Genomic DNA, 22,925 nt, shown 5'->3' with positions numbered 1-22,925 from the left:
TATCTCTATCTTATTTTGAAAAAACAAAATGCTGCTAAATCAAAGATGGGCAATTTAGGCAACTACACTCTGAACGGCACCTTGATTAATTTAAAAAGAAAAAAACACAAAAGAAAAACCACAACAATCCTTCAAAAAATACTGATGAATAGTCAATATACGTTTACCACGAAAAACTGGAAAAATCTAAAATATGGGAAAAAAAACATTAAAAAAAAATATCCACAAATATGCAAATATATCTGGTTAGGAAGTATGTGGTCCTATGTGTAGCGCTGGTGAAAAATTGTGGCCCCCTCCCTTATTTAAATTGCCCATCCCTGTTGTAAATGGTGATGGTGGTAATGGGCACCATCATAACAATAATAACAATTTTAAGAAAAGCATTTCTTGCCGATTTTGGTGGTATCGTAATTTTCACAGTAATACAACAAATAGTTTTGTAGTTTCAGTAATACTTGCATTTGAGGTTGGATTGCTGTTTAGCAGTTTTGTGCCATTTTTGAATGGGAATTTTTATGCAAGAGAGCCCTTTGCACAGTGGGGGGGGGGGGGAATCACAGTATGAGGTTATTTTTTGTAGTTGAGCAGTGGATCTTTTCTATATGCATTTGAAAATTGAAATATATTAAGATACCCTTCTGTACATTGGTACACGAACACGCACGCCACAATGCCGAGACTCACACGGTGACAACAATGCAGCCGCCGCCACGTCAGATGATTCAGAAAGCCAATCACTGTGCTAAAAATAACTCTGTGTTTGTGTCGCTTGTGTTTCTCTTCCAGATCATCAAAAGCTGGAGAGAGAGGCGAGGATCTGCCGTTTACTGAAGCACCCCAATATTGGTGAGCCGTGATTGCCGCCTCGCTAAATACAACGTGCACGTTGACGTGGTGTTTCCCAGTTGTGCTTTTTCTGGACAGCAAGCGTCTGAAAAAAAAAACAAAACAAAAAAAAAAAAAAAAAACACGTGCGGCGTCTATGTGTGCGCACGTAGTACCTAATGATGATTTATGTGCGCAATCTCGCAGCTGAGTCATCAAAAAGACATAGAAGCATCACACTTTTGCTTCCCCTTGAAACCGCAATGAACCCATCGCCATTTCTCCTTTCCTCATTTAACAAACCGCTGAACTATAGTTACAGCAAGAACCTCTATGACCCTACAAAACAATGTTTTATTTTTTGGAGGGGTGGGGGGGGGACTTCCTTTTTTTTTTTTTTTTTTTTTCGACAGGTACTTTCATTTGAGTTGTGCATATGATTCGCTGTATATTCGCATTGACTGTAAATATTTAAAATAACTGCACCCTCTCGATATATTTAAACAGTCACAGACCACTATATTAGGTACACCAGGTAGGCATGATGCCACTGCAAATTTTAACCACGCAAATATCTTGTTCTTAAATCAATAACTTTAACGACAGCCTATCAAAAGTGACGTTTAGTATACACATCTAGTAGGAATTCACAAGAATGTCCGCATGTCTGCATAACCGCGTACAAGCCAATTACAATTATGTCATTTAAATTTTTACACCGCAATGACCAACAGCTTCAGGACATTAGCTTTTTACTTTGCTATACAGTGTAGTCAGAAAGGAGAGAAAACCTTGACGTGAAAGTGGGACAATATTTATGCCTTTTTAAAGTAAAAAAAAAAAAAGCTCTTCCATCTTTGTTTTCTTCATCTCTACAGTGCGCCTCCATGACAGCATATCAGAGGAGGGCTTCCACTATTTGGTGTTTGATCTGTAAGTCGCTCATTTGTCACAAGTAAACAAGAGTCTTTTACAGTTAAGTCATGGTGTTATTTTTAGATATTTTTTTTTTGCACAGCTTTTGAATCCCATGACAACATAAAACACTAGAAATTCTCAACATTATAAGAGGATCTTTAAAAAAAAAACAAACAAAAAAAACGCAATCAGTAGAAAAGTTGGGAACAAAAATTCACCTGTTTAGCATTTATCCTTAGTTTTCTCGTCCATATTGTGTCAGATATATTTTTAAATGAAAAGAGAAATGGTTCTAATGTAATCTGGATTTGCAAGAATATTTGAGTTGGTCCTTTCTGGCAATTGCACCAGCCCTCTTCATGAGTTTTCGTGGAGATCTGTTTAGTAGTCTATTGAGTTCTGTTCATATGTATTTGTAATACCGTATCACATTACTCCTGTACAAAATATTTCATGATAAATTCTCTAAAGATGAAGTCAACCCAAACATTTTTTCAAGAATATGTTCTATGCAAGCCCACTAGTTGAGGCATTCTGATAAATTTTGCGTTTGTGGAATAAGAATTAATCCACCCGTTTTTAGCCATCTCTAGGGGCGGCCATTTTGTCACTTCTGTTGACATCACAACTACTCAGGGCTCAGGTCACGACCAATCACGGCTGACCTGTTTTCTGGAGCTGAGCCGCGATTGGTCATTACCTGAGCCCTGTGTGTGTGTGATGTCATTTTCAGTCGACAGAAGTGACAAAATGGCCGCCCCCGAGATAGCTAAAAAGGGATGTATTTTGCTGCTTAACTCATATTCCATAAACGCAATATTAATCAGAATACCGTGTTTTGACTAGTGGGCCTGCTGGAAACATATTCTTTGAAAAAAAAATGGTGTTTGGGTTGATTTCCACTTTAAGTATAATAAACTTAATGATTAATTTGCGCCATTGTTCGGTTAGCAATGGATGCATTGTTGCTGAATTTCATTTCCCCTGTAACTATTCTAATCTTTTTCAAACTAGCAAATGACCATCAAAACATAACCTACGTTTCGTCTTTCTCGCTAGGCAATTGTTAGCGACATTATTAATAACCCAAAATGAAATGGAGCGGCATGTATTTGATAGCTGAGTATCCTGAGTCACTGCGTTGAATAAAAACACGCTAACGTGTTGTTTTGTGTCGGTCAGCGTGACGGGAGGGGAGCTCTTCGAGGACATCGTGGCCCGCGAGTACTACAGCGAGGCCGATGCCAGGTAACTCGCGCATTCGTCTCGGGCCACCGCGCGCGTCCGGCTTTTCTTGCGGCAAAACAACCGCGCGCGGGTCTTTGTGTATCGGTGTGTTTCACGTATGGTCGTCTCTTAGGTGTGATGCAGCTGCCTCTCCTCGGAGGCATCTCTCTGAGCTATTTATAAAGGTGATTAACGACATATAGCCTCCGGTATTAATCATACGCTGCCTACCTCACCGCGCCAGCTATTTCTCCGGAGACGGTGGGAGGACGAGACACGGGATAAGAGTGTTCTTGTGCCGTAGCTTTGGTTTGCCGACAACATCATACATAAATGTCTGATGAAGAGGACGTGATGAATTGGTCTCGTTTCCTCGCCCCTTCATGTCCTTGCCATACGTACTGTATACTATTATATAACATCGCTCGTACGCTTATTTCCTGTTCTCCTTCTGCCCTCAGCCACTGCATCCAACAGATTCTGGAGAGTGTCCATCACTGCCATGTTAATGGGATCGTCCACAGGGATTTGAAGGTTTGTATGTCCCCTGCCCTTTCGCCCCTTGGTTACTGTCTCCGCCTTCTGTAACAGACAGTTACAGTATATTCAAAGAGACAGTAGCGGTGGAACAACATTAAGAGGTATAGTGTGATATTTCCTCCTTTGGTAGACACCCTCTGCTGCTGATGTACACCTGCACAACCTAATGAGATCCAGCACAAGTGCGCTATCAAAACATGGTGACTTTATAAGATAATGATGCTGTATTTTGAATGGCACAGAGAGATATTCATTTTACATTGTTTATTGTTTTAGTTGTATTGTTCAGTGCATTTAATAGATTTTTGTAGGTACAGTAAATAAGGGAATTTTAATCCAAGTCTTTTTCTGTTTTCAGTGGCTCTTATTAGATTGTGTGTATGCACGGAGCTGGGCATTGCGCCTATTTGACGGACCGCTCCGTCTATCCACCGATGTCGGACGCCCGTTTTGTCGGCGATAAACGAGAGACAGGAGGGCGGGGGAGGGAACGAGTGGAAAGTGGTCGAACTTTGTAGACGGAAACTCAAAGGGAAGCCCTTTTAAAATGATAGCGCTGACCTACAGGTGATTACTATTTACTCCAGCCGCACAAAAAGGCGCATGGGTACCCCGGCTGTAAGAGGAAGGCGGTAAACGGACCGGGAAATTTTTGTAAAATGCCCAGCTTGCTTATACCAAATGTAATGGACGCTGCGTGTACTCTATACAGTATCCTCAATGCACTGGTTACAAACAATAATACATCTTAATTTCAACAGGCGCCATCACAAAAAGATCCCTTCTGTGTTTTAATTGAATCATTAATCATTCTAATTAATTGATCGGAAGAAACTGTCGATTCAGTGAGAAAAATAACACAGGTAATTTTTTTTAAGGGGCCATATCGTGCTAGATCCCCTTTGTTTTTTTTTTAGCTTTTAGCCATGTTTAAAATGCTACTTCCTCACCTAAAACACCCCCGAAGTGGTGTTTTCCTCCATTCAGCCATCTCTGAGCATTCTTGCTCATTCCACCTCTCTAAACAACAGCTCCGCCCAATCCGAGAAAACGACTGGGTCCTCACTTTTCTACATTTCTACTCTCTCGAGCGGCCACCAATTATTAAACACTTTCATTTTTGCACCGGGGTTGGACAGAAGTGGCTCCTTTCACACACACTGGCTCCCATTCACTTGAAATGTGAAGTCTCCGGGCGCCAGAGCGAAGTGTTTGCCGCTTCCCGGGCTCCTGCCTCGGGCATGGCGGCTTTGGGCGGCTGCCGACCGGCTTCGGAGAGTGAAGACGACGAGCCTTTGACTCGGAGGGGCGGCCAAATGAATGACAGTGAGCTCGTTGCCAATAGTCTCCCGAGTGATAATAAACTGTTCATTACTGTTTTGTGGGTGGTGCCTGCAGCAGCCAGCTTTAGGATAAAGTCGTGAAAGGAGTGCGGCAGCCACACGGGAAGTGTCGGGGTTTTAGTGAACCGGGCGTCTTAGTTCCGAGTTAGAAAAATAGCCGTCAAAATAATTCGTATTTCCTAAGAAATTAGATCGCCATTGTGCCAAGGGTAATAATATATAATCACGTATGTGCTTTATAGGTAACTGTGGAAAGCTCGAAACAGCATGATATGGTCCCGTTAACGTTTTTTTCGTCCCCAACATTGTGAACTTATTTGATGTATATCCATCCATCCATCCCTCCATCCATCCATCCGTCCATTTTCTATTTCAACTCGTCCTCATTAGGGTTGCGTATGAGCTGGAGCCTATAAATTGATTTTGGCCCAGAGGCAGGCTACACCCTGGACTGGTCGGCAGCCAATCACATTACACATATTGACAAACAACCAATCGCATTCACAAATACGGACTATGTCTAGTGCGCATTTCCCCCGACATGCATTTTTCAGGAACGCCGGTTGAAGCCGGACCGGAGTAACTGGGGAGAAAAACATGCTCTGCCTTGCTATCAGTTAAATAATTAATTAAAAAGAAAACTCCTTTTAGTTTCCATGTGAAAATAACTATATTTTTTTCAGCATTTTCAGAGTTCTGATGAGTTTATGAGGGTTGATTCAATCTCAATTTCACTTTGCAACAATTCAGCCCTTTTGCAGTTGTAAAGCGTTTCTTGAGTTGTCATTCTTGGCTCAAGACATACTCTTGTCAAGATAAATAATAATGATCATTTGTTCATAATAGTCGCATAGAATCACAAGCTCTATTGTTTGTCGTTTATTTGTCAAGGCTGTTGTCTAAATCGTAGCGCTGGAGTGACGGGAACAGGCGCAATCACAAATCAGGACGCCGTTTACATAATTATGTAAAAACCATGCTGTGATTTGAATGATTTTCCTTGGTCATGAATATTCCGTCGCTCGTCTGCATGCTTAAAACCTCCCGCGGCGGGGTGCTTGTATGTGAAGGAAACAGGCAGCCTGAAAGCACTCGTGATTATGTTCTAGCGGGTTCGGAACATGTGCGACAGGAAACGGAATAATGCTGAACGACTGTCATCAGCCGCCAGTTTGCGCTTGACGATTTCAGATGCTTTTTTAATTAGGCGTTTTATGCCGGCATGTCCATTTGTCTTTCCCGAGCCCCCAGTCTGTTCTGTCAATTTTACAGGGTATTTGAGCTTAGATTCTGCAAATGTTAGAAAATGTATAATTCATGACACAGTGCTGTCTAAAATGGCCCGAGGTTGAAAAAGACCTTTTCTACATCTGTATCTGGTGCTGCGTTTCTGCCAAGCGTTAAAGTTCGGTTCAGCTTAGTGCGGCAAACACTGATCCCGCGTATACTCCCTACATGGACGTACGTTTATGGGTTGGCTATGTAAATAGTGTGACGTCATAACAGTGTGACAGAGTATAACCCAACAGTTAATTCTCGCATCACGGTCAAGTTTTCCTTCCCTTCCGTTCTTGTTGACGCGCTGAAGTGACCGTTCGGTGACAGCCTGTCAATGCGCTGGACCAAATTTAAGAATGTACACGTTTTGGTATGGTTTACCGGTTTTGACAATGCGTATGTCATAGGCCGTTAGTAGTGTAGTGGTTCAAATAGTTGTCTTTCATGGAGCTGGGATATGCCCGATTCCCGGTCGGCGTACCATTCACAATAGCCCTGTGATTGCCCTCAGTCCAGGGCGTAGTCCACCTGGCCTTCAGGCTTCAGTTCACCACAACCCTGAGCAGCGTAAGTGGCAGCAAGGGAGTCCCCCAAGGCACTGATTTAAGAGCACTTTAGTTTTTTCACCCCTAATACTTTTGATTAGGATTTGGTCGGACTGATCTGGTTTTAGATCCGTATCTTGGGGCCTCTTGTTGCAAAGGGTGTGTGACCGCTCACCTCTAACCTGTTTGACTCCGCCCCCCTGCAGCCTGAGAACCTTCTATTGGCCAGTAAGCTGAAGGGGGCGGCTGTCAAGTTAGCTGACTTTGGGCTGGCTATCGAGGTTCAGGGGGACCAGCAGGCATGGTTTGGTGAGTATTCGCAAATCAGTTTTCCAAACGGACTCATTCGTTGCTTTGTCACAGTCTCGGTAGACCATTCTTCACATCTCTTCCATGACTTTATTTCACTTCTCCAGGCTTTGCTGGTACCCCAGGGTACTTGTCTCCTGAGGTTTTGAGGAAAGATCCATATGGGAAACCAGTGGATATGTGGGCCTGCGGTAAATAAGCTGCTGTTTGTATGAATTGAAGCAAGCCTCACTCATTTTCAATACTATAATACGTACATGATACACAAAACACAAACCTCCAGAATTCTATTTCATCTTTTTAATGTGACCGGGAAGTCAAATTTAGAGACATTGCACTATATATTTGCTCTTTGTGTATTAAACCTCAATTGTCATACCACCCCAGGAGTGATTTTGTACATTCTGCTGGTGGGCTACCCTCCATTCTGGGATGAAGATCAGCACCGCCTTTATCAACAAATCAAGGCTGGGGCCTATGACGTAAGTACAATCATACACATGCAAGCAGACGGACACACACAGTTAAATAATTGAAAGTGTCTGGCATGGCAGTGATGGAAACCAATCCATCACTGATTGATCAGTATTTTGTACGAATAGCAGACCCGCATTTGACCAAAAGTATAAATTTAAATGAAAAAAAAAATAAATAAATAAATATATATATATATATATATATATATATATATATATATATATATGATGGTAGCTTTTTTTTAAGTTTGACTTAATTATCTTTACCAGTGTCGTCCACGTTTTGAGTCTTTGTTGTTGTCTGACAGTTCCCATCCCCCGAGTGGGACACCGTAACTCCCGAGGCCAAAGATCTGATCAACAAGATGCTCACCATCAACCCCAGTAAACGCATCACTGCCTCAGAGGCCCTCAAACATCCCTGGATCTGCGTATGTGTCACGCGACCGCAGGCGTAGCCGCAACTTTTTTTGCTCCGTCTCGTAATCCTCCAATGTTCCTCCTCCTGTAGCAACGGTCCACCGTAGCTTCCATGATGCACAGGCAGGAGACTGTGGAGTGCCTGAAAAAATTCAACGCTCGGAGGAAACTCAAGGTGAGACGTCTGGCGAGACAGGGTCTTTCTATTTCTGCAACTCCTGTTAGCCATCTTTGACTTCTATCTCTATGTCTTTGACCCTCAAGACTCCGCTAACACAACATAAAAGTAATGACTCACTTTCCGAAACCCTCAAAGTGCCAGACTCCTTTTTCTTGCTGTAACCTTCTAATCAGCCATCCTGTCTTCTCCTCCCTTCCTACCGTCACCATTGCCTGCCCTTTCTTTCCCTTCCTGTCACTGCAGGGAGCCATACTGACCACTTTGCTGGTCACAAGAAACTTCTCAGGTATGTCTCTTCTTTCTGTGTGCTGTTCAAGCCCGAGATAGAAAGTGGATCAACCTGTTAGCAAAGCACCTTGGTCATTATATACTATACTTTAATGGTCTATATCAGTGATTTCCAAACACTGAGGTCATCCGGACTGCCGCGGGAAATCATCCAGTTTCACTTAATTGGTCCTACGAACAAGGTATCTTTGTTGAGCTACCAGTGACGTATAGAAACAGGCGGAACAATGAAATGCTCTTCCTGATGGCAAAAAAGATGACATTTTTGTTTGGTGGTATGAATTTGTAATGTAGAATATGTGCTCAAGATCAGTGAAGGTTGGGAAAATAATGCTAGATCATGTTAGTGCTAATTTTGGTGCAGATCCAAAGTCATGTGCAACGCATAATTATGATAACGTTGACAATTTATTCTTAGATTTTCTTTCTTTGACTTGATTAGCTTCCACGGAATCGTTTTTTTTTGTTGTTGCTCCCATTTCCTTGAAGTGACTTAGATAGTGGAAGTTGAACTACTGTTCTCTACAAAGCAAATTATAAATAGTGTAACACTAATACTGTAATGTGAAAAAAGTTTTTCCTTTGTTTCAAGTGTCTTTACAAATGCCAAGTTACTTTTTTTCTTGAGGAGTTTTGTAGTTTTCTGTATGTCTTTAATCTCAAATTAATTTCGCCATAATCCAAGTTTCAGCAAATGCAGATTTACTTTGCTGATGCTGATTTTTTTTTTTTTTAAGTAAATTACACTTCACAACTGTAGGGTCATCCCTGAATATAACAAAGAACAAACCAAAATCTTCCTCATTTGGTGTTAAAATTTTGATGCATTATTATGTTACAAAATGCTGATCAAAGTCTTTGAATAAATAAATTCATAACCTAATTTGGAACGCCTTAGATATGTGTGTTTTTTCAAATGTATTTATACACAGTAGCTACAAAGATTCCTGACGCCAAGATGCCATAGATAAACATTCGTTTCTCTTTCTCATCCCTCCCTGAGCTGAAATCCATCTGTGCTGTTACGTGTTACCGTTTTTTTCACGACATTTCACAGTTTTTTTCCCAGTCTTTTGCTTGCATGCTTTCCTCTCTCTATTCTACCGTAACATGTCAAGAGCATTTTTGTCACTTTTTATTCATCATTTTCTTCCTTTTTTTTTTCTTTTCTTTTTTTTCCAAATTTCTTTTCCTTTTGTTTGGATTGTGGTTTCAATTTGAGGTAAGGAATTTTGGGGAAGCAGGAATGTGCCTAATCATTAATATGTTACTTTTTATTTTTTTTTTCTTAGTCCTAACAGACAATCCCTTACAGTATGCATGGAGACAAAATGATTGATTGCTTAAGGCACTGCACGCTTGCAAAAATGCGACTACCATATATGATTAAAGGAAAATCTTTAGCCGGATATAGCATGCAGTTTTAAGACGCTCTTTCAGCTCTGACAAATGTCCCTGTAGAGGATAAGAGCATGCTAATGTGAGTGCAAATCACCAACTTATCACTCCTGCGGGAGCCTCGGAAATTGTCACTTGCTAAATACACCCAATCCACCGTGCATCCGTGTGAATTAATACCTGGAAGAAAAATAACCTTGTCGAAATGCATCAGAAGCAAATGCTGCTTTGGATTTGAGAGTTTGCAGATGATTTTGTGTCTGAGCGCAATGTACCGATATGCTTGCTGCATGTTAGTGACTCCTGAAGCTCTCAAATTGTCATACTCTCGCTTTTGTGCTGAAGTTTGTTTTCTGTCTTGTTGGCCCACAGCAGCCAAGAGTTTGCTGAACAAAAAGTCGGACGGCGTTAAGGTGAGTGGCTCATACGCATAGTGAAGTGAAAGCTTTTTTTCATGCATAATTCTGATGGAACGTTTGCTGTCTGAGGAGCATAAAAGATAATTATTATGCATTGTGCACTTAGCGACATCATCATTCAGGGAAAGTCACGCCAGGCGGCGGGCGATGGTTATTTATTTGCTTGATCTCACAGTGGTGACGCAGACAACATTGGCTGAGGTACATTTCTTGTAGGATTCTTTTCTTCTCTTCTCCCGGTCGCACTCTGGCTGACAATATTATCACACTGCAATGGGAATTAATCCATCATCCATGTGACCTCATCCCATTACAGCAAAAATCGAACTAATCCTCACATAGTCGTAAAAAGGACCACAGAGTAAAAATGACTTCCGCAAAAACGATGCGTTGACTGTATTTTTACCTAATAATAAATATCGGTGGCTTACAGATGTTTTCGTTTCTTTCTTCTGATCAAGTCAAATGTTGCCATTTTAAACCTTTATTTACTCTACGGGCAATGTTTTGAGTAACGTTAACATGTTAACATGTTTGAAAAGTGTAAAAAGAAGTTAAGCGCTGTTATTATCACTAGTCAACAGCAATATATAATCAAAGATGACCTTTTGGGCTGTATTTTCGTTCCCAGCGCAAGTCTAGCGTAAAGCGCAGTCCGACTGTGCACATGGGTTGAGTTCTCATTCTTTTGGTATTTTGCTCGACTTTGCACAGGCAAAATTGGGCGTAACGGGGAGTTTGCGCCGGTGTGGGATGAAACGTAACCTTTTTCCCTGCCAATCGTGGCGTCATCCCTCATTTGCATTCAAATCAGGGCGGTCGCACACGGTGCTTGACATTGTGGAATCAGAAATACACTGGCTGGGGTCGGAGCATGACATTGGCAGGTAAACCGCAAGATCTCCCCTTGCGGATGAAGTAGTTGGCTTCACATGGGACGTGAGCAATCGGAGACCGCCTTGCACCCATGACCGTGCATCCATGACCGTGACAAAATAGCGCCATACGGTCACAGCGATGCTTTTATGATGATGATTATTATTTGTTCAATGAATTGATTTCCACAATGATTCAGAGGGATTGTCCCACACTGGTGTCATACAGTACATCCACCACAAATGCCTGCAGAGTGCCGAATCTGTCTGTCTGTGCCTCGATCAAATTCACCCAAATCGCGTTATACCACCTGCACCACACAGTAGGCGGTCTAAAATGTAGTCTACTTTTTGTCACCAAATTACGATATGCGCCGGGGGCGAGGCAGCAATGTCACCCGGAACGACCACCAATGCGTAGCGCGTCTGCCAAATTCACAAACACGCTAACCTAGACTAGCCCCAGCATGAAAATGGAGATGCGTCTGTTTTTACGCCAAGTGCAGTCTACTTTCTATGACCAAATCGTCAGTTGCGTCGGGGGCGCGGCGGCTCCATGTGCCGGACAACCCAGTGAGGCACAACGTGACCCCAAACACACTATACCAGACTTGTGTGCGCGCAATTAATTCTTTCATTGTTATCGTCGGCTTATTGTTGTCACTTTCCTACGTTACAGTAAGTCATTACAAATGTGAATTTTTGGTTGTACGACAATCACAGTTTTTCTCCTTGCCATTATTGGTCCCCTTACATAAATTTAGCCACAGAGAACAAAAAAAAAACGACACATTTGTGGAGTTAATTCTTTAGACATTCACTGTGTTGAAGTCTCGCAGGATTAATTGAAGTCTCGGGAGATTGCTGAGATCTAATGAGATCTTGCGGCAGTTCCAGTGGTTAGTTAGCATTTCTAGGATTTGCTCCAATTTAAATGTTTCACCGTAGAAACCATCTATGATGGACGATTTGTTTTTGGGAGATGCGTAGTCGTCAAGATTTATAACCACAGTGGCAATGTTGGACATATCCACATTATATCCTTGTAGATCTGATGAAAAACACTGAAGGTGATCAATTTGGGACTCATAGGTTAGGTCAATCACTGTGGTCTGCGCTCAGGTTGTGTACAAAAAAATGCGAGAGTGCACGTGTGTGTTTGTGTGAGGCGTGTATGAGTGTCATATTCCCTCTACACTGCCCCCTTGCAGGTAAACAACAAAGCAAACACAGCGACCAGTCCTAAAGACACTGGCCCTGCCCCTGCACTGGTATACACACTCACCCACACCCACACCTTCATCCACAAATGTGTGCATTCCATAACCAACCAACCAACCAACCGTCACCCTCACTGCTCCCTCCCCTTTCTCATTCCCAAGTGTGGATGAGGTACAGGTTCACCTTTGTCTCACATCATTTTTTTCCCCTTGTCGACCATATCACTTGATAACACACTTAGATATGTCCCTCCATGAGGTGCACACGCAGATTTGAATGAGAGCCAATACATAAACTATTGAAACTAGATCATTAAAATAAAATGATTGAGGTATTCATTCAACAAAGGGGGTACTGTAGTTTAGAACTGTGATGGCTAAAACTGAGAGGTGTTCTTGCTATTAGGTGATTGTCTGAAATATACAAACACATTTATATAAGCAAATATGCGCATTAAACTGTGCATACTTGTACTGGTGTTCAAAGGAGAAGTTAAACAGCTCACCTGTTTTCTGAAACTGAGCTATGATTGGTCGTTATCTGAGCCCTGAGGGTGTGTGATGTCATTTTCAGTCGACAGAAGTGACAAAATGGCCGCCCTCACAATTTTTTTTGTGTAAAGGATCACTTTTGTGAATATTTACTTGTAAAATTCATGACAACAAAGATAATCCATTTTTAAAAGGTTATTTATTCTTGCAAAGTCGGTCAAAAATGTTTTGGTTTTTTTTTAACAATGTTACAACTGGATTCTGGTAATCTTCCTATTGGCCCTAATACACCATTGTATGAGCCATCATAAAATGTAGTGAAAGAAATGTTTTAACACTGAGAATGATCATCCCTGTTAATGCACCTGTGTGAATTTTGATACCATTCCTGTATTGGGCCTCATTTGAATTTCCATGTGTACCTAATGTTGCGGCCGTTGAACTATCCGGGCTCATTTAGATGGGGCGAAACTATGTCGGCCATGTTTGGGCTATCCCTGAATGAACTATCTTTTACGGCTGTGCTACATCGGAATGAAAAAAAAAAAAAACCCATGCATGTTGGTCACTTAAGAAATTGAAACGACTCCTTCCTCCTTTAATTCGGTTTGATTGCCGTGGTTTTTAAATCTGTAGTAAGGGGGCAGCCGCTACCTCAAAAGCACTTTTCCCTGACAGATTGCCTCTCCTGCTTCCTCCCCTCCATTCATAGACACCCACACACGCATGTATTAATTCAGAATCATATATGTCAATTCTATCTTCATCAGTGTTTGCCCGTGATTCACGACAAGAAGGCATGCCCTGTGATTGCCGCTTCGTATGCGTGTGCGATTGGCGCGCGAGGGTGACGCCTCCTCGGCTCGGTGTGCATACTGTACCCTGATAGTTGGATTCTGTGCCCGTGCTGTGATTGGTCCAGCGTATCGGGTCACAAAGCCGCCGCTTCGCATGTTGTCGAAAGACTCTGTGCTACCTATTTGCTCTCCAGCTGATTGCCGCATGCACGTGGGGACATCGCTTTCTTGCTCTCTCTTCTCTTTTATGTATTCAAATACACACGCAGGCACACGCGCGCGCGCAATGATGTCGTAATCTAGTGTAATCCGTCTGAGTGATTAGAAGGTCAGAGTTGGCCAGTGGGAGGGATTCTACAAAAGCCAAGACATTTGATTAGATAGATGCATGGAACAGACTGCCTTTAACCTTACTAGTCTACTGCTACTACTTGTACTATAAGAATGCTGTAATGGTGGAAGCAGTTACCACATTTGGCACACAACGCACAAACGCAAATCCAGACTCATCTATTAGTACACTGTCGACTTTGTTTCGATAACTACAAAGACATTCTGTGGCGGGATGATGATGATGATGATGATGATGATTTTGATGAATTATGATTGAGTAAGTCACACGTGTTCTCACATGCTCTTTTTAGGAACCACAGACGACTGTGATCCACAATCCTGTGGATGGAAACAAGGTAACCCTTTCGATTTTTTTTTTTCTTCTTCTTTCAAAAAACTCAATCCGCTTTGCCTCATAGCATAACTGCCTGAGTCGTTTTGGCCGTTTTCCCGAAAACAAGACAAAAGACTATTAAAAGTTGCCTTGAGTCAAGATTTGCAGATGATCATGATGGGGGACTGAGAATCTACACATGAGTACATAAGTCAAAAATGACAAGTTTTAATGCTATTAGACAAACAAAATATGTCTTGTCGGGTACACGATTTTATTTGAAATGCAGTGAAACATTTTGGGAGAATGTTACACCTTTATTAGTGTCATGTTTTGACTCTTTTCTCAGAAAATAAAATTGCTTTGACTTTATTCCCATATTATATTACTTTTATAGTTATGAATGGCCGCACATGTCCACTCTTATTGTTAATGACTGCTATTTTTTTGTTTGTTTGTTTAAGGAGTCCATTGAGAGTGCCAACACCACCATAGAAGACGAGGACGTGAAAGGTAGGACGAGTTGTCAGCACTTCACACTTCACACTGTGCGGCTACGGCAGCCGGTCCGCAGCTGCGCAGTTCCGCGGGGGATCGTTCCCACTGTGCGCTTCCCTTGATTCCCTTTCCCCAACCGACAACGTGGGCGCACTGCACCTTGTTTCCACTTAACAGCAAACTGCGGAATTTCCCTTCGCTCAAACTGTCACACCATTCCTTGCATTCTTTTCTTTGCTGGTTTATGTGCGTCACGCATGCAACGACGTCGGTTTTGCATACATGCTTCTCCTTTTTTTTTTTTTTTTTACCCCCCTCCGTCCTTTCTTATGTTTTTTTTGCCTAGGATATAATTTTTCTTCCCACGTAATCCTTATCTATGTTTTCCTTACGCAAACACGAACACACACTCGTGCAACCTCTCGCAGCCCTTCGACTGGGCAGCTTAGTGAGCGGTATCTTGAGCTCTAAGAGCCGCTCGTCGCAGATGTCTGAGTCAAGGCAGACTCCCACCTCCTCATTTCAAAGTAAGTCCCTCTGTTGTGATGTGCTGTGGAGGGCGGATGCGCCGCCTGGTTCCTCTTGTGTCACCCAGCCGTCAACTGGAAGAAAACTGCTCGCGCAATGTAACGTGCCTCAAAACCCCATCATGTTCCTCCTATTAGAAATTAGATTCGACTATCATGATGTATGGTCTATGTTGACTTCTCCATTTTCCACATTGCTTCCCCCCCCCCCCCCCCCCCCTCAAATTGATTTTGATGACTTGCATTGCTTCCCAGCGTTTGTATTGTGGTTGAAGAAAAATACCCTATCCCCCTCTTACCCTAACTGTTCTATACTGTGCTCGTCAAAGTACCATATGTATTAGGGCCCGACCAATTAATCGTCCGGCCGATTAAATCGGACGATTATGGCCCTTCAAACATCGGCCAAACGGCCGATGTTTGCAGATTGTTTTTACCTTCATATACTCCAGCAGCTGTAATACGTCTATCGTTATTTACTACACATAAATCTATTATATAACCTTGTAAGTCAACCCAAGCATATTTTTTTCAAGAATATGTTCTATGAAGGCCCACTAGTTGAAACATGGCATTCTGATAATTATTGCGTTTGTAGAATAAGAGTTAATCCACTTGTTTTCGCCATCTCAGGGGGCGGCCATTTTGTCACTTCTGTCAACTGAAAATGACGTTTTTTGATGGCTAAAAACGGGTGGATTTTACTCTTTAATTCTAGAATATATTCTTGAAAAAAATATGTTTGGGTTAAATTCCTCTTTAAATATATCTAATGAAAGTTGTTGATAAGGTCATTCTATGGACATGTCATTCAAAACAAAGCAACTCTTATTTTTTACAAGCAATGCTGAGGTGAACAGAACAAGTTGTGCAAAGAATGTACCTGGATGTCACAATTTTACACACAACATAAAGCCATAATTTTTTTTTTTTTTTTTAATTATAACACAAAAACGTAGTGCAACATAAATAGAACATAGATGTGTGAGATATGACACACAAACTACTGGTAACACAAACACACATATGACAAGGATTAATCTCCTCATAACTTCATTAATGAAATGCATTTGTGCCACGCAATGCATTCGAAGGAACTGAAAAAGAAAGTTCTATTTTTTTTACCCATATATTTACAGTTCGCCCCTGCTATTCGCAGTGAATAGGGGACCAGGTCGGCCTGTGAATAGGTTATAAATGTTTTAATTCATCGGCAGATTGATTGGTAATGGGTATGCCAAAAATCCATATTGGTCGGGCCCTATACAGTACCTTATAACAAATGCTTTTTGTTGCATGAAATAAGTCATGTTTTCAATATCCCCCAGCCTGCACCAATAACACTAAAGGTAATTCAACACGTTCCGTAGTCAAATAGTACTAGTTTTGATTTTGTTCATTTTGTTGGGTGAAAGGAATTGTGCCATCGTCAATTCCGGACCCCTCTGTCACTATTAGTCATGGGAGGCTTCCTGCTTTGATACATATACAAGGAACAACAGAGATATATATATATATATATATATATATATATATATATATATATATATATATATATATATGTAAAATTATGATTCTAAGTGCCTTCCATTTCTAATAATTTTTAGAGCAGAACATCATCTGAGGTCGATTTGATATCAGATGCACTTTGAACTCGACTTGCCAAGTCATTTCACATCAGTTTAGTGCAGTTTCGGTTGTCTTGTGCTCTTCTGTTTCAGCTCGCAAACAGGAAATTATCAAAGTCACCGAGCAGTTGATTGAGTCCATCAACAATGGAGACTTTGAGGCCTACGCGTAAGTCGTTTTTCCAGGCCGTGCACGATCATGATTTGTTGAGTGGGCGGGCTCTCTTTGCTCATTCTTCCGTCTTTTCTGTCACAGGAAGATTTGCGATCCGGGTCTGACTTCCTTTGAGCCCGAGGCACTGGGAAATCTGGTGGAAGGACACGACTTCCACCGCTTTTACTTTGAGAATGGTGAGTTCGCCGGAGATAAATGATGATGTCCTTCAAGCGGTGCAAGCGGCAGCCTCAAGCCGACAAACTGCCCAACATGTAAATTAAACCGCCCATTAGCTCATTAACTGCCAGGCATTTTCAGACCCTCTTTTACCCTAACGTTTGAAAAAAAAAAAAAAAAAAAAAACTAGAAAAAAATATAATTTTGTCCAGTATGATGTCCAGTATGATGTTTATCTTAATATTGATGAACTAAACTACCTTGCATGTTTGGCAATGGGGGAGGAAGTTCCCTGTGATTTGAAAAGTGTCAATGGGCCAATGCATTTTAGGTACAATAACGGGGGGTATAGTTTAAAAAAAAAAAAAAAAAAAAAAGATCAGATTCAATAAATGTATACTGCAGGCTACATGGAAATGGTCTCTAGCCTAATCCTATTGTTGGCTGCGTCACTATTCATTCTAATCAGATCATAGCTGCTGCAGGTACGCTCAGATCTTGGGATCAAATTCCCCAAAGAATAATGACTGTTGCTATAAATGGTGAAATGTCTGCGGCCGAGGTAAAAATAGTTCAGATAAACTGGTTATGTCCCAGAAACCTCAATGGCTTGGCAAGCCAACGTCAACATAATACTGTATAGAGTTCCTCATATTTCCACATCAAGTTGGCATTGCTTGTATGGAGCAACCTTACCTTACTGCGAACCTTGGTTTCGCAATAGTCACAGCTGCATTTCAGATAGGGCTTGCCAATTCAACTTTTTAAGCGATTCATTTGGTTTTATTGGCCAGGACAAAAATGTTGAGCAGTTTCCATAGTTGAAAGTGTGTGCTGATGTGCACTGCTTACACTAAAAAGATCATTGTGAACACGGGAGCTAGTTTACAACAGCAGAGGGGATGCAGAAGTTGCCAACATCGACTCTGCTGTTGTAAACTAGCTCCCCTGTTCGCAATGATCTTTTTAGTGTAAGCAGTGCACATCAGCAGGGGACACTATGACTATTTAACATATCCTGGAAATATCCTTTTCATTTTGTTGTCACTTAGAAATGTCATTATTTTTGAAAGAAAAGCACTTCAAAAAAAGTCACATGAACAATGTCTTGTGAATTTGCGATTGATTTAATATCACCTTAATTGAAAAAAAAAGTATTTCCAACTGACCCCAGACTTTCAAACAGTGATGCACAGTACACGTTTTAACAAAAGGGATATTTTTCCAAGCAGAAGCACTTGTTTTTCCATAGTCCGTTAAAGAAAATAAATAAATAAATAAAATAAAAAAAATAATAATAATACCTACAACAACAACAATAATAATAATAATAATAAATAATAATATTTCTGAGGCTGCTGCAAGTTGATGCTTGGAGAAATAAAATGTTTATGCAATTGTCAGGTTTTGGGAGAAATAAAGCATTGGGTATTGAATCTGAGATGAAATGTTCAGGCCATGTTGCCCAGCTCTTATCACCGAACGCTATTCACGCGTCAATGACATCTGCTCTCACTGCTCAATTTGCAGCCCTGTCTAAAGGGAACAAGCCAGTGCACACCATTCTCTTGAACCCACACGTCCACCTGATCGGCGAGAACGCGGCGTGCATCGCCTACATTCGCCTGACCCAGTACATGGACGGCAGCGGCATGCCGCGCACCATGCAGTCCGAGGAGACCCGCGTGTGGCACCGCCGTGACGGCAAGTGGCAGAACATCCACTTCCACCGTTCCGGCTCACCCAGCATCCCCTCCCAGTAAGAAACGCTTACTACCACTGACAGCGCCCAAAACAGCAGTGGAAAATGTGAAAAGGTTTTGCTGCCCTCTAGTGGTATATTAAAGTCATGACTTGCTGCACATTCATTATTTTAAGTAACGTAACATTCTTTCCATTTGCACATGTGTAAATGTGGGGCCATGCATTTTATTTTGCGCAGTGCATACCGTACTTGTAAAGTTAGATGCAGGCATGCATGGATGCGTCCTAATTACAGTATAATAAAGTTAGGATGCCTTGTTTACCAAGTTGTCAACTTCTAAAGTGGATTTGTTCCTTGTTCCTCCCGTTGAATAGTGAACAATTTTTTTTTTTTTACATATATTGTATATATTTTTTTCATACGTATGAACCAAAAAAAGGAAAGCACTTTTTATCTAGTGTTGTGTTTGAGCCATTCGAGCCAAAGCTACACGCAAACTTGTCTCTCAGGAGCAACGTCATCCGGTGGTTGCTGCTTGATGACGTCGCATCTGTGCGACAAACATTAAGAAGACTACAACTGTTCGACCTTCTTTTCTTCCGGCGAATGGACGTGCTGTTAATATCGAAAAAAATACGTTTAAAATCAACCCCAAAGGCTCGTGTATTAAAGTAATTGCCGAAGACAAAAAAGAAAGGCATTTTCGTTATAATTATAGTTAGTCTTAGTTTTGTAAACGTAAAATGTAGTTTCAGTTAGGTTTATTTATTTATTTTTTTTTATTTTTAAACGATAATGGGTTTTTTTTCAATTTCAGTTATAGTTATTTCTTTAGTTTTTGTTTGCAGCTCACGGAGCGGCCTCGCTTAACTTTTTATTGTTTTACTTTTTATTTTTTCTAAATAATCGTACTGTTTAAAAATAAATGAATACATAATGTATCTTAATACTATAAAAATAATAATGTAAAAATATGATTTATAATTTATTCATTTGTGCTTTTATTTTACTTTATTTACTCTGCTGCCAGATCGGCATTATGAATGAGAATATGTTCTCAATTGCCTTACCTGGATAAAGAAACACTAAAACAAATACAAACCAGCAACTTTAATAACAAATGACAATGTGAAATTTAGGATGCAAGCTGCCTCACAAACATGCACGTGCGGGGTCCTCGTCCTTTTCCAATTCTGTGGTCATCATCACACACGAGGCCGACTTTTGAGGTGTATTTTTTCCCCCCAGAAAATTGTGGACAAACTCCCAATTTTTGAACGTCTCAGGGACATTCCACGGTATTCTTTGTGACTTTTTCCAAGGCTGGTCCAGATTTCCAGTGAATCTCAAACTGCTTGGTCATCCTTGAAAACAAAACTACTTCCTGTCCTTGTATGTTTGAATTTGCTCTACTTGACGCTCTCGCTTTGTGTGATTTGCAGTTAATGGATTATCGCATGGTTACTAAAGAGAGAAGAAAATCCCATCCCATCAGCAAGTGTGTGAGTAGGGCAGTTAAGCCAACCAGTGATGACTGCTCTGCGACCTTTGACCCTCTAAAGACATGGCACAGGACACAAGTATCAATACATTTTACAGTTACGGCATTTAATCAATGGACTTCATTCTTATGAAACCACCTGCGAGTGGCTGCACACAGTATTAGGACAGTATGAAACGAGCATATGAGCAACTTTTTTTTCCCTGGTTTTGTTTTTTAAGACGTTTTGGTATGCATTTGAAATATATCAATTAGAAATCAACTGCTGTAACCTCTCCTGGAAATCAATTGTGTATTTTTCATGTGTATTTCTGTGCGTGTAACACGAAACAAAAACAATTGGAAGATCCGAATGTTCAAATTGAGCTTGCTTTAGTTCTGGTGATGTATATATATATACACATTGTGATCGTTGAAGAAAACAAAAAAACAAACGTTGAAATTGCTATTCTTGCTATCAGAGGAATTAAGAGTTTGTCAAATCCAATTTACAGACTATATTTATGTTTGCTATGAGCTATAAGTCATACTGTTTGAATCGTCTGACTTCAACATATAATACTAATTTAAATGTAAAGAAAGCAGAGCTTACACTTTGCATTGGAACATGTTTGCCTTTATATCAGTGATATAAGAAATACGAGAATGTAGCATATATGTAATATATGAACATCCAAGACTATTGTGTAGTGCATGGGGCGGGGGGGGGGAAATATTGAGTAAGATCATATGAAACTATAATATCTTCTGTTTTGAGTTGTGACTCACTGACTTGTTTGTTAATGTTGTGCACCAGTCCTGTCCCAAATGTTTCTACTGTCCTCCAGTATCATGGAACTGTTGTCAAAACAAGAACACAATAAAGTTCAAAGCTGCGTATCGAGGGGGTGGGGGCTCGGGGGTGGGGGGTATTGTGGAGGAGGAAGAAGAAGAAGAAGAAAAAAAAAAAAAGCACCTCTTAGATTTTGTATAAACATGTTTAGGAAGTAAGCTCATTTTTTTCATAATGTTTGTACTTGTGTATTGTATGACTTGTACGTATAGGCTTTTCTGTTGTCATTTTTCCAGTGTGTTACATTGCCAATTGCACAGAGATGATGACGAAGAAGAAAGAGCTGGCATCTTCACATCAATTGTCAACTTTGCTCAACCTGCATGAAAGGCGTAATCAGACAAGAGATGTGAGGGATGTTTTCCTTGAGCGTTACGAGCAGAACAACAACGGTGTCCACATCATCTTCCCAAATGATTTGTCGCTTTTTTTTTTTTTTTTTTAAATGGCAAAACACAGAAAACCTTCCTTTTGATGAAGCGTACGATGTCAATTCAATGCACAGCTCCTTAACTGGTGTGGAACTGTTGTCGGCACGGCAATGGATGGCTTATAATGTTTAAGAAGTAAATAAATGAGCTAAACAGTGTCATCTGGAATGCATTTATGTCAATATTATTGAAAAAAAAAAAAAAAATATATATATATATATATATATATATATATATATAGTACAAAATTAGCTAGAAATATCAAACAAAATCACATGTATAAATTAATTTAACCCGTCCCCCCAAAAAAAGGAATGATAATGATGATGTTTGAAACCCTATCCCTAGTTTGAAACCCTAACCCTAGTTTGAAACCCTAATTTGAAACCCTAATTTGAAACCCTAACCCTAGTTTGAAACCCTAGTTTGAAACCCTAACCCTAGTTTGAAACAGTAGTTTGAAACCCTAACCGTAGTTTGAAACTGTAATTTAAAACCCTAACCCTAGTTTGAAACCCTAGTTTGAAACCCTAACCCTAGTTTGAAACCCTAGTTTGAAACCCTAACCCTAGTCTGAAACCCTAACCCTAGTTTGAAACCCTAGTTTGAAACCCTAACCCTAGTTTGAAATCCTAATTTGAAACCCTAACCCTAGTTTGAAACCCTAACCCTAGTTTGAAACCCTAGTTTGAAACCCTAACCCTAGTTTGAAACCTTAGTTTGAAACCCTAACCCTAGTTTGAAACCGTAGTTTGAAACCCTAACCCTAGTTTGAAACCCTAGTTTGAAACCCTAACCCTAGTTTGAAACCGTAGTTTGAAACCCTAACCCTAGTTTGAAACCCTAGTTTGAAACCCTAACCCTAGTTTGAAACCCTAATTTGAAACCCTAACCCTAGTTTGAAACCCTAACCCTAGTTTGAAACCCTAACCCTAGTTTGAAACCCTAACCCTAGTTTGAAGCCCTAGTTTGAAACCCTAACCCTAGTTTGAAACCCTAATTTCAAACCCTAACCCTAGTTTGAAACCCTAACCCTAGTTTGAAGCCCTAGTTTGAAACCCTAACCCTAGTTTGAAACCCTAGTTTGAAACCCTAACCCTAGTTTGAAGCCCTAGTTTGAAACCCTAACCCTAATTTGAAGCCCTAGTTTGAAACCCTAACCCTAGTTTGAAACAGTAGTTTGAAACCCTAACCGTAGTTTGAAACCGTAATTTGAAACCCTAACCCTAGTTTGAAACCCTAGCCCTA

At 40.7% G+C, this 22,925-nt stretch overlaps 1 protein-coding gene across 14 annotated transcripts in view; it reads left to right on the top strand.

The window, feature by feature from the left end:
- The window catches only part of camk2d2 (calcium/calmodulin-dependent protein kinase (CaM kinase) II delta 2), a 35,329-nt gene extending 13,494 nt beyond the window's left edge, over positions 1-21,835 (top strand). The window contains exons 3-22 of one of the 14 annotated variants that reach the window (XM_086032719.1): positions 790-849; positions 1,707-1,761; positions 2,929-2,994; positions 3,435-3,507; positions 6,886-6,988; positions 7,096-7,179; positions 7,376-7,470; positions 7,773-7,895; positions 7,976-8,059; positions 8,309-8,351; positions 10,127-10,164; positions 12,257-12,316; positions 14,199-14,243; positions 14,686-14,734; positions 15,148-15,246; positions 16,575-16,595; positions 16,968-17,043; positions 17,131-17,225; positions 18,739-18,967; positions 20,356-21,835. In XM_086032719.1, coding sequence (XP_085888845.1) covers positions 790-849; positions 1,707-1,761; positions 2,929-2,994; positions 3,435-3,507; positions 6,886-6,988; positions 7,096-7,179; positions 7,376-7,470; positions 7,773-7,895; positions 7,976-8,059; positions 8,309-8,351; positions 10,127-10,164; positions 12,257-12,316; positions 14,199-14,243; positions 14,686-14,734; positions 15,148-15,246; positions 16,575-16,595; positions 16,968-17,043; positions 17,131-17,225; positions 18,739-18,967; positions 20,356-20,359 — 1,502 coding nt within the window. In that variant the 3' untranslated portion in view covers positions 20,360-21,835. Of the gene's footprint in view, positions 1-789; positions 850-1,706; positions 1,762-2,928; positions 2,995-3,434; positions 3,508-6,885; positions 6,989-7,095; positions 7,180-7,375; positions 7,471-7,772; positions 7,896-7,975; positions 8,060-8,308; positions 8,352-10,123; positions 10,165-12,256; positions 12,317-14,198; positions 14,244-14,685; positions 14,735-15,147; positions 15,247-16,574; positions 16,596-16,967; positions 17,044-17,130; positions 17,226-18,738; positions 18,972-20,355 lie in introns of those variants that run through there. The other 13 variants (XM_086032717.1, XM_086032721.1, XM_086032720.1 and 10 more) reach the window with 13 other exon arrangements.
- Positions 21,836-22,925: the final 1,090 nt, after the last annotated feature.

The sequence above is a fragment of the Filicampus tigris genome, chromosome 6, assembly GCF_054856515.1.
Source record: "Filicampus tigris isolate MCC_2025a chromosome 6, RoL_Ftig_1.0, whole genome shotgun sequence".
NCBI lineage: Eukaryota > Metazoa > Chordata > Actinopteri > Syngnathiformes > Syngnathidae > Filicampus > Filicampus tigris.
The sequence above is the reverse complement of the archived record's forward strand: the minus strand, read 5'-3'. Positions and strand labels throughout refer to the sequence as shown.